General features: G+C 44.0%; 1 protein-coding gene across 1 annotated transcript in view; it reads right to left on the reverse strand.

The window, feature by feature from the left end:
* lgr6 (leucine-rich repeat containing G protein-coupled receptor 6) overlaps positions 1 to 8,023 on the reverse strand; it is a 38,476-nt gene extending 30,453 nt beyond the window's left edge. The window contains exon 1 of the mRNA XM_086116223.1: positions 7,487 to 8,023. Within this exon, the coding sequence (XP_085972349.1) occupies positions 7,487 to 7,707 (221 nt within the window). The 5' untranslated portion in view covers positions 7,708 to 8,023. The remainder of the gene's footprint in view (positions 1 to 7,486) is intronic.
* Between the last annotated feature and the right edge of the window lie 5,825 nt (positions 8,024 to 13,848).

The following is a 13,848-nucleotide window of genomic DNA, read 5'->3' on the forward strand; positions in this document are numbered from 1 at the left end:
ATACGAAAGAGCACAGGAAGCAGATAGGGAGGAAGAGAAAAGAGGCGATAAGGCAGAAAGGAGGGATTGTCATTTTGGGCAGAATGACAGCCGGATGTCCGGGTGGAGAAAGTGGCTGTTCAGTCTGGGGTCATGTCATGGGAAACCCGTTCATGCCCTGTGGGAAGTCTTCATAGACTGTTATACTGCGCACGGGGCACATAACACACTTTTATGTCGGCTTCTTGTCCACCCACACATAAGACGGAGGGGGTAGGGGTGAAAGGTCAAGCACTTCAGTAATGGAAAAGGGAAGTGTTGGAGCAGTGTGAGCTACATGACATACAACTGCCTCCGACATGTGGACGGGACTGACAGGCAGCTGTTGTGGGTCGGCAAAAAGAGCCTTTGTAGTTCATTAACATTTTCATGGTCTTTACATGACATGTCAAATCTGCTCTTCCTCTCATTTTTGTGTCTTATGAAGGTGTTGACATCGGAACGATTACAATTTTGCTCCTTATGCAAAGATATCAGGGGGTTATCCCTGATAGGTGGTTCTGTCCGGCACATGTGATGCAGATTCCGAGGCGCAATTTACGTAATGAAACCTGATTTTGTGTGTGTGTGTGTGTGTGTGTGTGTGCGTGTGCGTGTGCGTGCACGTGCACGTGCGCGTGTGCGTGCACGTGCACGTGCGCGTGTGCGTGTGTGTGATTTAGTGTTGGACTCGATGGCTTCATTTAGTTGAATGGCAGAAACAGGAGGAGACTTGGATCTAGTTTGATATCCACTTCTGGCTCACTGCTGCTTTAACGCTTCCCTCACTGAGCCGCTTCACTGCTCCATATAGAGTATATACAATTAAAAGGACATCTTGCCATATAGTACTGAAGACATGGCTGCTGTCATTTTGAAGATATTTAGTTTGGCTCAGTGCCATGAATGTTAAAAGCAGCAATTAAATTTTTTCCTCCTCCTCCTTTGACATGTCAATTTCATCGCAGTGGCACAATTCCCGGCCGATGGGAAACACACGTGTGGCACACAGTGGCAGCATCGTCTTGTTGGGTTGACCTCCCAGACATCTCCCAACCAACCCCCCAATCCTACGCTACCCACCCCCTCCAACCCCAACCCACCACCCCAATAACCCCAAACACCCAGTTCGTCCTGTTGCTCAACAACAACAGCAGTGGCAGCACTTTGTGATGTGACCATTGTATAGGTGCTTCTATATGATTCAAACTTAGCCTCCAATTTTTTTAGTTTTGAAATTATCACCTTAACCATTTGTTCGTAATCCTATCCTTCACGTGGCCCGCTTTTGTTCATAGTTGTTTCCAACAAATTGAAAAGTGACAAAAGTCCAGTTTTGAGGTAACAATGTGTTTTGACAGCGAAGGGAAGAGGAAATCTAGACAGTATATGTAAGACATCCCTCGATCACAATGTGTGGTTGGCCTGGTATATCGGAGCCTTATTCCATCAATCTTGCTTCTTGTGAACGATGGCCGTATAAATCTTTCACATGAGTAAACTAAACGGTTTGGGTATTTGCAAGAGCGTAAGATTGTGAGTTGAGTTGTGTGGTTATAGTTTCCCCTCTGCCTATCATGATCTGTTTGCTTAGTTTCCTAAGTCTTTAAATGGAGAGTGGGCGTTTCCTCACGAGCCGCACCTGACACGAATCTGGCCTCATTACCTACTTCCTTTAAAAAGCTATGCCACGCCCACTACTGCTGTCGGCGCGGTCTCTAACTGCTCGGATTCGCTAGATGCTTAATATTTGTGCCTGATAGTTTCTCGCCTCCTATTGTCTTTGTTCCATGTGAGCAGTATTTTCTTTAATAATTGTAGTCTCGGTTTGTATTGTATGCACTTTGGGTTTTCTTGTCCTTTTACGTCAAGCAAATTTCGCCTATATTTACCCTTGCCTCTTGCAAGCCTTTTTGATTTATTTAGTGATTTCATGCTTTATTGTAACCAGCATCCTTTGTTGTACTTTGTCGGTCTTACGCATTTTTGAATTAATAAAACGTTTTTGTCCATCCTTATTTGAGCCTCCGTTTGAAGAATCCAATTCTGTCCACAGAACCCCGGACTACCGTGACACTGCCTATTTTATGCTATTCTTTATTGGATAAATAAATGCTGTTCTTTATTGGATACAGGTTGTAAAATGGCCATAAAATCCATTTGATGTGCTATGCAGCCCAAATACCATCGAGAGTTACAATTGGCAGTTATACAGATTACAGGTGTATTTGTTGGAGATCCACGTATGCAGCTAAGGACAGTTTTGAACATTTATTCCATTGCTGGAGAACACAATGGCATCTCTGTAGTGGAAAAGTGAGAACTACAGATTCATGCAAGCACTCACACGTGCAAACATTCCCATGAATTCCAAGGCCTGCAAAGGGGCAGAATTGGAATCTGGGCCATGTAGGCCTTCTGAATTCTCTCAGTCAGAGGACCCCTCATCCTCGCGTCACAGGCAGCACATTCCAAGCCCCCATATCATACATGTGTCACACTACTGTGCATCTAAACATACACGGAGTCACCCAGTAGGTACACTTTTGTCCGCCGCGGATCTCTACAGCTGTAGCTTGAGACCAAAATCCCCAAAACACTGTTGGTCCGATTATATATTCCGATATGAACTATTTCAAAACTACTGACAGCTTGTCCTCAAAAGGTTCCGTCCAATACATTAGTATGCCTATGTGTTTCTTAATTGTTTTCCTGATAATGTAAGATAAACATGATATAAGATCAAAACAAAATAATGTAGTATGACAGACATTCAATTATCATTGTTAACATTGACAATTGGGCTTTTAATACTTACAGTATTTTTAAAGATATGGTGCGAAAACAACAACCAAATATTAGCAGTTACAGTGTTCCAGTTAGAGGGAGCCATTGATTTGAAGGCTTTCTTGTCTCTTTCTTTAGTGACAAAGGGGACTATTAAGAAAAACTGGGCTGAACCTCATGGTGTGTAATTCTTTAAATATTATTTCAAAGAATAAAGGAAACTGAAATGAATACATTTAAAAAGAAACTGAAACCAAAAAATTTGCCATCTATGGTCTAAGAAACCCCATTTTCCAATCCGCTTCATCCCAGCTGCAGTAGGCACAGGACACCCTGAACCGGTTGCCAGCCAGTCGCAGGGCACACAGAGACGAACAACCATCCATGCTCACACTCATACCTAGGGACAATTTTGAGTGCCCAATCAACCTGCCCTGCATGTTTTTGTATTGTAGGAGGAAACCGGAGAACCCAGAGAAAAGCCACACCACACAGGTACGAGGATCACATGCAAACCCCACACAGGAACCCCTCCGGCATCTCGTTCATTCGCTCATGACCCATAGCTCATGACCGTAGGTAAGGGTAGGTACGCAGATCAACCGTTAAATCGAGAGCTAAAACGACAGACTGATACAAAGTCTGTGTAAATAATGACTAAACTATAATTGAGCATGTTTCCACAGACCAAAAATGACTCAAAGTCCAAAAGGGAACTCACATTTGTATCCATCGTTTCCAACATCCAAAGCTCAGGTGCACACACAATCACCTCATGAAATTGACCTCCCTGTGCCACATCCTCACTTAAGTTCCCATTCAAGATGCCATGTTGCGATTGAGATCTTTTTTCTTTTTCTTTTTTTTTCGCCACAGAGCATACTGTGGTTACTGTCTCTTCTCTGCTTACCACTCCCTGGAGAAATGTTATTGTGTCCATTGTGCATCTACCTGCCGTCTGTCCCCGAGAGATATTTAAGAGCTTCCCACATTGATGTCAGGAAACCATAAGCCGGAACACGAACTGCCCACTCCTTTCCAACACCCCCTCAGGCACAAATATCCATTTTCTATCCGACGGAAGTGGCTGTCATGCTCTTTGCGGGAATGTATGGGAGGGACATGAGGAATTACTTCGGCAGATTCTTCATCTTTGCCAGGAAGGAAGAAACAAAGAAGTGACAGTGGAAGATAGCATGACTTCCCCTTCTTTGTGAGGGCATTCGTTACCCTGTCTTCTTTTTTGAAATCAGAGTTGCATTATCCTTCCTATCTGATCGTAGGCTTTGTTGTCCATGTAACTCCAGTGCATGGCGTTAAAATTTGGGATGCCTTTTGACTGCATTTTGTTGAGGCATTTTTACAGTACAAAAAAATAAAATAAAACGGAAAAGCGACACTTGTTGCACCTGCTTATAAAGTCCAGGCATATGTCTCGTAAATGAATGTGGTAAATAAAGAAGGGCATTTGGGTGAGCCAAAGGAGGCGTGTGAATGAGTACGGAGGCTACTATACGCAGTTGTCTGGAGCCAGGGAGACTGATGCTGGAGCTGATAGTGAGTCAGAGGTCCCTCCGCTGACAGTTTCCCAAAAAAAAAAACCCCCACACAGACTGCTCTTTCTTCTTTTTGTGTTTGTTTTCTGCAATTCTTTTGCTTTTCAAGTCTTGTACCTCACACAATCTACCCCCATTCACCTCTCTACCTCTCTCAGTGTGTCGCTCCCTCTCCCTTCTTTTTCTTTTTCTATCTGCCTGTCTCAGACATCATGTTTACAGTGTGACCCCGGTCAGTCATGATAGGAATCATTTCATCAAGATAATAACAAAATGACACGCACATGACAGTTTCATTTACTGCCACAACATAGCGTGAGGAAGTTGCGTGTGTGTGCGTGTGTGTGTTTGTGTGTGCGTGTGTGTGGGGGGGCGGGGGGGGGTGAGAGCATATAAATAGGTGCGTGTGATGTGTGACTCTTAGGCAGCTTTCAAATGGTCTCCAGTCATACTCTAATTTTCACCTCTCTTCTACTCAGGTTTTTCCTTTCATCCTCCTGTTCATTTTATTGTCCTGCTATATTTCAACTGGCTGGAAAACAATTCCCTCAGCAGGCTGGGTGGTCTTCACGTGCGCTTGCATATACTCACACGCACACACAACACACACACACACACACACACACACACTATGGTTTTCATTTGTCTGGTACTGTACTTGCTGCAGTTTCCATTAGAATTTCACCACCAGCATTAAAAAAATAAAATAAAATAAAAAGCACCTAATCACTGCTCAATTCAATTCCAGTCACAGACAGGCTCCGGCATAGTTACAATCCCTTCCCTGAGGAGAACATTTGATTGTCTGTGGACAAGACTGAGTGAAGTGACATCTTGAGATCATGCCCAAGTCTCTTTTTTTCCTTTTCATCTGATCTGTGCCCCATCAGCAATGTCTTCAAGCTCAACACCTATTAAAGCACACACAAGGAGACGCATACCCCGAAGCTCTATCCTCTCATCATCTCAAAGAAGCTTTTTGCGTCTCACATGACAGCTCATTTCATACATCGCCCCCAGATATGAATTTCATCAGAAATCTCAGCCCGCTCTGCTCGGATTTGCACACGGGCACCATTGAAATACCTCTCCAAGGTCTACCTGCATAATAGGATATTGAAATGATTACAATTAAATCATGCATCTACCTGTTTACCGAGAGCTCGGCCAAGTGTGCAAATAAACACCAGAAAATAGGAGGAGGGATTCATTGCTTGATTGGCCTCCGGCATGTACATTTGGGCACACTTTGAAGCGCTCTCTGTTGACATGGTTGTATGATGTCATACACTTTCACAACCTCATGTGGATCAGGTTCGTCATGTGGACCGTTCCCAAGCAAATCCTTGTGACCTGCAAACGCGCAGCATTCTGTACCAGCAGGCTGATCCAAGTTCTGGAGGCAGAGCTCACTTGTCACTCTTGTCATCTTTCACAGGCCAATGCAACATGAGAAACTGTACTTTTCTGTGCCGTGTTCTTTCCGTCCACTATGTATGCAAATGGGAGACAGAGCGAGCGTGTGTGTGTGTGTGTGTGTGTGTGTGTGTGTGTGTGTGTGTGTGTGTGTGTGTGTGTGTGTGTGTGTGATTTGATGTTTATCACCAAAGCGAAATGACAATCTTTGAATCTCGTGTGCGTGTGTGTGTGTGTGTGTGTGTGTGTGTGTGTGTGTGTGTGTGTGTGTGTTTGCGTGTGTGTGTGTGTGTGTGTGTGTGCATGTGTATATCATCACTTGGCGGCACGCTCCCACTGTCCCCACTTGGCCATCGTGATGTTTTACCTCCTGTAGTAAGCATGTGTGTTGGTGTGACTGTGTGTGGGTGTGTGCGGTTGGTTGCTGAGTTTATTTATCTTGTTCTAAATCACCCCTCAAACTCACTAATTGGTCCAGTTCCAGTGTTAGGTAATGAAGGGAAATGAACAATTACTCCCATGTTTGTAACGACTGCGCTGCGTTCATGGGTGTATCTTTGGAGGCGCGTGTGTGTGCGGCTCAAGGCATGGAGGAAAGAGGAGTGCACTGAAGGAGTCTCAGGTCAGCGCTGGTGGGTGTGCTTTATTGAGCAATTCCTGAATAGATGTGACCCCGTGGATTCCCAGTCAACGCAAGATATGTGGAAATTGGACTCAACCATCACAGATGTGGACTCAGGCATCATTCACGCAGAGTGATCCAATGGCCTTTTTATGACATCAACTTTTGATCTTTCCTTACCCGTTGCAGTGACACCCCCCCCCACCCCCACCACCACTGTAAAACTTGTCCATCCCCGTGTGAGTGACTGCTTCATCTCCGTTTCCCGGATTTTACTTCAGTCACCTCAATATCAGTTATCAAGGCATGCCTGTCCTCAGAGGCCTGTGTCGAAAAGCAATTTAAAAGTTTTGGCAGCTGTGGAAGAAAGTCTTTCACATTCTGTACATCGTCTCTGCTCTCACTTTGACACTCCTGGTGGGAAGCGGCTCCTTTGGCTGCTAATGGTCCTAAAGTTCACTTAATGTCTAATGTCTTTCCAACGCGCGTTTGGGGGAAAATCTGAACTTTTTCAGAAAGCTTGCTTCATGAGTCATTAGTCTCTCGACCAAAAGGAATGACAGAAAACATAGTAGCTTATTCCTATTCAAGGTCAAAGCGCTGACATATTTTGCCAACTGAGCTTGCGGTTTAGAATATCACCTGAATAGTAGAGAACAAATAAGATACACAGTAGTCGTAAGTTTATACACTGCATATGTGATATTATATGTATGCACAGGATATTCACCATCACGTGCACCTTGACTAAACTGGTCCCCAGTTGGTGCTCAGAAACCCGACGCTGAAGAAAGTGGTCCATTCATCCTTTCCTAGCCGTCAAGACAAACACACTCAACGTTTTTTATCAACAAGCTGCTAATGTCGCCATCCCAGGTGACACCTGCAGCTTAGTGTTGCCTGCTCGCACTGACATTTTTCCCCAGAGTGTGCGTCTTTGTGTGTTTAAAACAGTCTGACACACAAGCGCTGCATTACAAAATGCAAACATTCGGCCTCAGCGATAACGGACCTGGGCAACGAAAAAACGGAGGCAGGAAGAGAAGATAACGGAGGAGTGCATTCTTTTCTAACTTATGTTACTCACAGGTAGGTTGTGAGAGGGCTGATGTCGGTTGGCACAGACGGTAGTCCCAACTCCGAGCAGTCCACCATGATGAAGATAGTGTCCTGTTCGTACTGGCATGGCGACGGGCACAGCGTTGCTGCCGCTCTTTGCCTGTCCTGCATCCGGTCATAAGCCCAGACTCCAGGTGTGGATGCTCCTACTCCGTCCACTATGCAGAGAAGAAGAAGCACGGCGAGCATGTCGGACTGTCCACCTGTCTGCCTGGACACCTGTAATGCCTCTCCCCTGTGGGCTCACTCTTCTCTGATCTGTCTCTCTGCTGTAGCCGATATGGTTGGGGTGGGAGAGAGAAATAAGCAATCTCTGGACTTCCTTTGTTTTGTTAATGATGGATCCTAAGCAACGTCTGAGACAAGCTTGTTTCTTCGGGAGCTCTGCACTTGCTGCTGTCACAAACTCTTCATCTAATTTATCCTCTCTTATAGTTCCAACTTTATTTCCTTCCCACGTGCCCTCTAGTTTCTCATCATTTATCCCCCACAAAGAAAATGCACACTGTCGTCTCTTTTCTCTCTTGTAAATATATCTCTCTCGTTCTGCCTCCCACTCCTTACCTATTGTAGAAGGAGCGCATGAGTGCTGAATGAGCTCCTCTCATTGGCCCACAATTTAGGGATGGGCTGGAGCATCTCTTGGAGGTGGGAGGGGCCCCTGAGTCCTAAACCCTCGCCTCTCGTTCTCCCTTGCTTTGCCTTGTTTTATTTTGCTTGGAAGCTCACTGTGAAGAGAATGGCTGTTTGGGAAAGGGACACGCAAGCGGGCGGGGACAGGGGGCAATACAGTTTTGGTGTGAGACGACGGGGGACCTTATGAATGGAAGCGAGAGAGCATTTATAGCTGAAAAAAAAGGAGAAAACTTTGGAAGGAGAGGACGGCAGCTTGTTTGGCTGTTGTGTCACAGTTAGATGACAAAGAACTGTGACTGTTTGGAGGAAATTATAATTCTGACACTTCAGCGTCCCCCCGCCACTAGAAAGATTAGAATGTGGGGTTTCGTATGTTGCACCTTCTCGGGTTTCTGCTGCTGGATTGTTGGGATTTTGAACTCAAAGAGAGGTCACTCATGTGACAGCAAGTGTTCAAGCACACACAGAAAATGTTGCCAGTGTTGTGTGGAGAGGAGCTTATTAAAAGGGTCATTCCAGAATTAGAGGACATTTTAAGTCCCACCCATGAAATTTTAAATCATCCATCCATCCATTTTCCAAACCACTTATCCTAAATATATCCTTATTTTTTTTAGCGGGGTAGAAATAGAGGAAATCAGTGAATCACATCATATGTTGGTCTTGACATCATCCAACAGTTTTCAAAAAAAATATTGGTAGAGCAAATGTATGTCGGCGCTTCTATTTTTCACATTTTTTTAAATAGAGTTAGCCTTGATTGAATGTCTCACGCTACCTCATGCAACCCTGTTATGCATATGATCAGAGTAAGACAATTGTTTAAAAAAAAAAAAAAAATCTTGACTTACCGGAATTTACAAAAGTAAATTTGTCCTCTTGGTGAGCAGTAACAGCTAGCGAAAAAGTTAGCTTCCACTCCTGAGGAAAAGCTAACATTCGTCCGGAGTTGCAACCCTGTTACTGTGATTCCAGTGACCTTTATTGTAAACACCAATTAAATCATGTAATAAAAATTGTACCATTGATCTTTGGTGAGCTAATCAAACCTTTGATAGTTTACTTATTATTTATGAGTGTGTAGAGTCGCTGATAGTGTCGTGGTCCACTCGCCGGCTTTGTGTGCGGGTAAAGTGTCCGAAAAACATTTTTTGTTTGCTTGTGTGATGCAGGAAAATTGGACTAGGAAAGAAATGTCAAAGGTGCAAATCCAAAAGGACAGTATTGGTACAGTATATATTCCGCACGTGCAAATGCACACATGCATGGTTACTTTGAGGAAGGATTATACCATTCTGCCACCAAATTCACTGAGAAAGTTAAGACACAAGCGTACCACTTAACACGCAAAAGTAAAAAATAAAATGTTTTTCTGTAACTCCAACCTGTGTCTCTGCCACTCCATCTTTGGCTTTCTTTCTCTACCATTCTCTGGAGGCTCAATAGTTCCTCATTAATTAATTAACATTCCTATGTCACTGTGTTTTCTGAGGGGCCTTTGTTATGGCCCCACAAAACCTCTTTCAGAGCTGTTCTTCACATAGTCACTCTCATGCTCTCTCTCTCCCACTCGCGCGCCCTCTCTCTTTTCTCCCGCTTTGTAATGGAATGTCTGTTTTTGCTCCCTCTATCTGTTGTCATTTAAAATATATTGTGTGCCATGGTATCAAGTCATGCTTTATGTATACGCTGTTTTACTGCGAAGCCCTTTCAGCAAATATTTTGACAGTTCATGTGAGTGCGAGCCTTTGCATACACATGCAAACACACAGTCCTTACCACTGGCATGCACACAAACTGCATCCACCTGCATGTTCTCCCACTCACTGCACTCTCCACCTTTCCCCTTCCTGTTCGCGGAGCTCTGTCATCTTTTAAAAGTTATTTAGTTGTCTGGCCCAAGTCGATTGTTTTAACACACACACACACCCGCACACACAAACACTGTAACGTGTGCATGTCTGGTCTTCTACCCGTCTCAAGTCTTGCTTCTATCTGCCTCGCTCTTATTTTAGCTTCAGCTTCATCCTTTTTTTGTCATGATTGCTTTCACCCCTGCCTTGTCAGTATTCTTTGGGTGAAACTCTGCTTCTGCTACGTCATAAAATGTTATCTGACAATGATCTGACCCAGTTAATATATGAGTATCATCAGGTATCATGAGTGCCTCATACAAAGCTATAGTAGATGTGTAATGTGAGTCAGCACACCAAGTCTCTGTCGAATGCAAATGTTTGTATATTTACTATAAGAGTAGGCACTCATTTCACTGTCTTCTGCATTTTCAAGCCCGAGTCTGATCCTGTTGTCCCTCCAGAAAAAAAGTTAGTAGTGTCCGTCAGTGAATTGTTATGTAACGGTAGCAGTTATTCTCAAACATTTTAGACCACCTCGAAATACATATAAAGGCAGAAACAAGCAAATAAATAAATAGATAAATGGGCCTCTCCAAGTACCACCAAAATGGTCACTATTAAAGTCGCGGAGTAGGCCTGTCCATCAAAAACATGGCAGATCTTTTACTCCTGAAGAGTCATGTAAAGTCCCATTAGAGGGAAAATAAAATGTCTTAATAACAGAGGAGAGTCATCTAAACAAGCCTGCCAAATCGGAATGAATTAAAAAAATGTAACAGGAAATCAGGCTGCAAAATCGTGAAAAATAGGTGCCCTCCTTCCAATTTTTGAACGCCGCAGGCATTTCCGCTGAATGTGCTGAAATCAAGACCGGCTCCACCTTTAACTGACACTCAAGTATGTTTGACTCAAGTGCTGGGTTAGCCGCTAGCAAGCCACTTAACATGCATCAGAACAATGGAGACGGGCAACGGTGTCATCTAATACTGTAGGTTTCCGCCTTGCTCCCGGTGTGTGGGACCATATAACAGAAACACTTGAGGGAAGGTGGTGAACTGTTTATTAAACACAGTTGTACACGTTTTTTCAGCCTACGGTTCACACTAACAGACATTTGAGCACATACATCCTGCTCGTCACGAAGCCCATAATTGCTTTGCGTGTCAACTTTTCATACATTAGCCTGAACGGCACAAAATATATAACACTGGGGAATTTGGGGAACCGAGCTTTTCTGTCCAAGACACATGCAATTTTTGTTTTGTAGGCATGGCTTGCTTGCCAACTGCATGCTGTAGTGGTAGAAATTGGCTCAGTGTACTTGGCCTTAGGTTTAGCCATGGCCAAAAGGTTAACGCTCTTCAATTATGTACTAAATTGTTCTCAGTCTTTGCCCATTTTTCACTCACCAGAGGCGGAGCTACACAGTGGCCAAGGGTGGCTCTGACCTTGTCGCTCTCTGGCCACCCTCTTCCACACCTAAGGGAACATTTGGAAGTCTGTGATTTTTCTTCTATGTTCACATGAATGAAGTATTCTTTGACCCCTTGATGTTCTGCCATTTATTTAATAATCACTACATAAAGAATAAATGTGCATCTGAGCTGAATGAATCCTAAAATCATGTGTCTTTCTTAACAATTGGTTCTTTTCTTAATCTCAACCAAAATCTTACTTTCACACCAAAACAAGCAAACAACATGACTGAGAAGTCATTGTTTATCATACCATCCACATTCATTGTTTAATTTTTTAAAAATGCACACATAACTATCTTGTGTGTGACACACACACACACACACACACACATTACAAGCAGGAACAAACCTAAGTAACAAATAAAGTAACAAACCTAACTAAAAAGCAGCATTTAGAATTGTGAAGACCTCAGACATTTTTTGTCATTAAGTTTTTTAGATATCATTTGATTGAGCCATTGACTGCAGTATGTAAAATGATTTCAGCTGTCTGTGACAAGTGACCACTCTGATTGGCTGTCAGCGAGCAAATCAGTGCGTTCTACTGAAGTTTGATATGACACAAAAGCAAAGCCACGGCAATGAAAATATAAATCTCACAGATTAAATTTAGTCTGTGCTTGAAATCCTGCTTGATTATATGTGTGATGGGCAATGTTCTGGATATGTGCAAATTTAATTTCAGGAAACCCTGACTGTGGATGGTATCATGAAGAATGACGCACACAAGCATGCATGTATGGTCACAGCGCAAAAAATAAATAAATATATATACACACACACACACACACACACACACACACACACACACACACACACACACACACACACACACACACACACACACGGAATGTACCACCGGACCATAACTGAAGTGGCTGATCTCAAGAAGTCCTATCAGTGGCCAGAGAGGGCTGGCCTGAAGGACAGCACAGAGGCACTCATCCTGGCTGCTCAGGAGCAGGCCCTGAGCACCAGAGCCATTGAGGCCCAGATATACCACACCAGACAAGACCCAAAGTGTAGGTTGTGCAAAGAGGCACCTGAGACGATCCAACACATAACTGCAGGGTGTAAGATGCTGGCAGGGCAAGCCTACATGGAACGCCATAACCAGGTGGCTGGCATAGTCTACCGAAACATCTGTGCAGAGTATGGACTGGAAACCCCAAGGTCAAAATGGGAAACACCTCCAAAGGTGGTGGAGAATGACCGAGCGAAGATCCTGTGGGACTTCCAGATCCAGACTGACAAGATGGTAATGGCGAACCAACCAGATATCATGATCATAGATAAAGGGCAGAGGAAAGCCGTTGTAGTGGATGTAGCGGTTCCAAGTGATGGAAACATCAGAAAGAAGGAACACGAGAAACTCGAGAAATACCAAGGGCTCAGAGAGGAGCTGGAGAGAGCCTGGAAGGTAAAGGTGACAGTCGTGCCTGTGGTGGTCGGAGCACTCGGGGCAGTGACCCCCAAACCAGATGAGTGGTTGCAACAGATCCCGGGAACAACATCGGACATCTCAGTCCAGAAATGTGCAATGCTAGGAACAGCAAGGATACTGCGCAGAACCCCCAAGCTTCCTGGCCTCTGGTAGAGGACCCGAGCTGAATGGGGGACGGACACCACCGAGGGGTGGGACGAGGATTTATATATATACTGTAATATACTGTGTATATATATATATATACCGTATATATACATGTATATACAGTATATATGTCTCTAGCTGTGTATATGTATACATACTGTCCACCAATAGTGATTGACATTATCATGGAAACAATTCTTGTGAAGATTTGGGAAAACAAAATAATGTACTTTCATCATCGTATTTCTGTTCCAATGTCTACTGCACGCCATGTGAGCAAGGTCCATAAAACCATGACACTTTCATTTCTAGTTGTACAAAGTTTAATGAGCAAGGGAAAATGAAGTGCCTAGAAATTGAGGTTACATCGAAAGAGGTTGCATCACATAATGGTTGGGTTCGGTTTATCCATCATTTCATTTTTCCTGCACTTACCGGCAGGGTGTGTATGGAGAACCACATCATTCACGCTCACATGTACACCGAAAAGGTGATTCATTTGCCTAACTAAATGTATTTTGCTTGTTGCTCAAGTATTCCACATCGGATCAAAGGCAACAATCCCTCCCCTTTCCTCCTCATCCATGCTACGCTCCTTCAACTGCAAACATCATCCAAGCAGCGGCTGCCTTGAAGACACAGACAAGTAGCTACCTGATACCTGACACTAACTTGAGAGCGCTCACCATGGACTGCTACCTGAGCTCCTTGCAGCAAGAGAAGGCCATTCAGTAGATTGCCACTTCACCTCCTCACACTCCTGCCCCCT

This window comes from Hippocampus guttulatus, chromosome 1 (assembly GCF_054856545.1).
Source record: "Hippocampus guttulatus isolate MCC_2025c chromosome 1, RoL_Hgut_1.0, whole genome shotgun sequence".
Classification (NCBI taxonomy): domain Eukaryota; kingdom Metazoa; phylum Chordata; class Actinopteri; order Syngnathiformes; family Syngnathidae; genus Hippocampus; species Hippocampus guttulatus.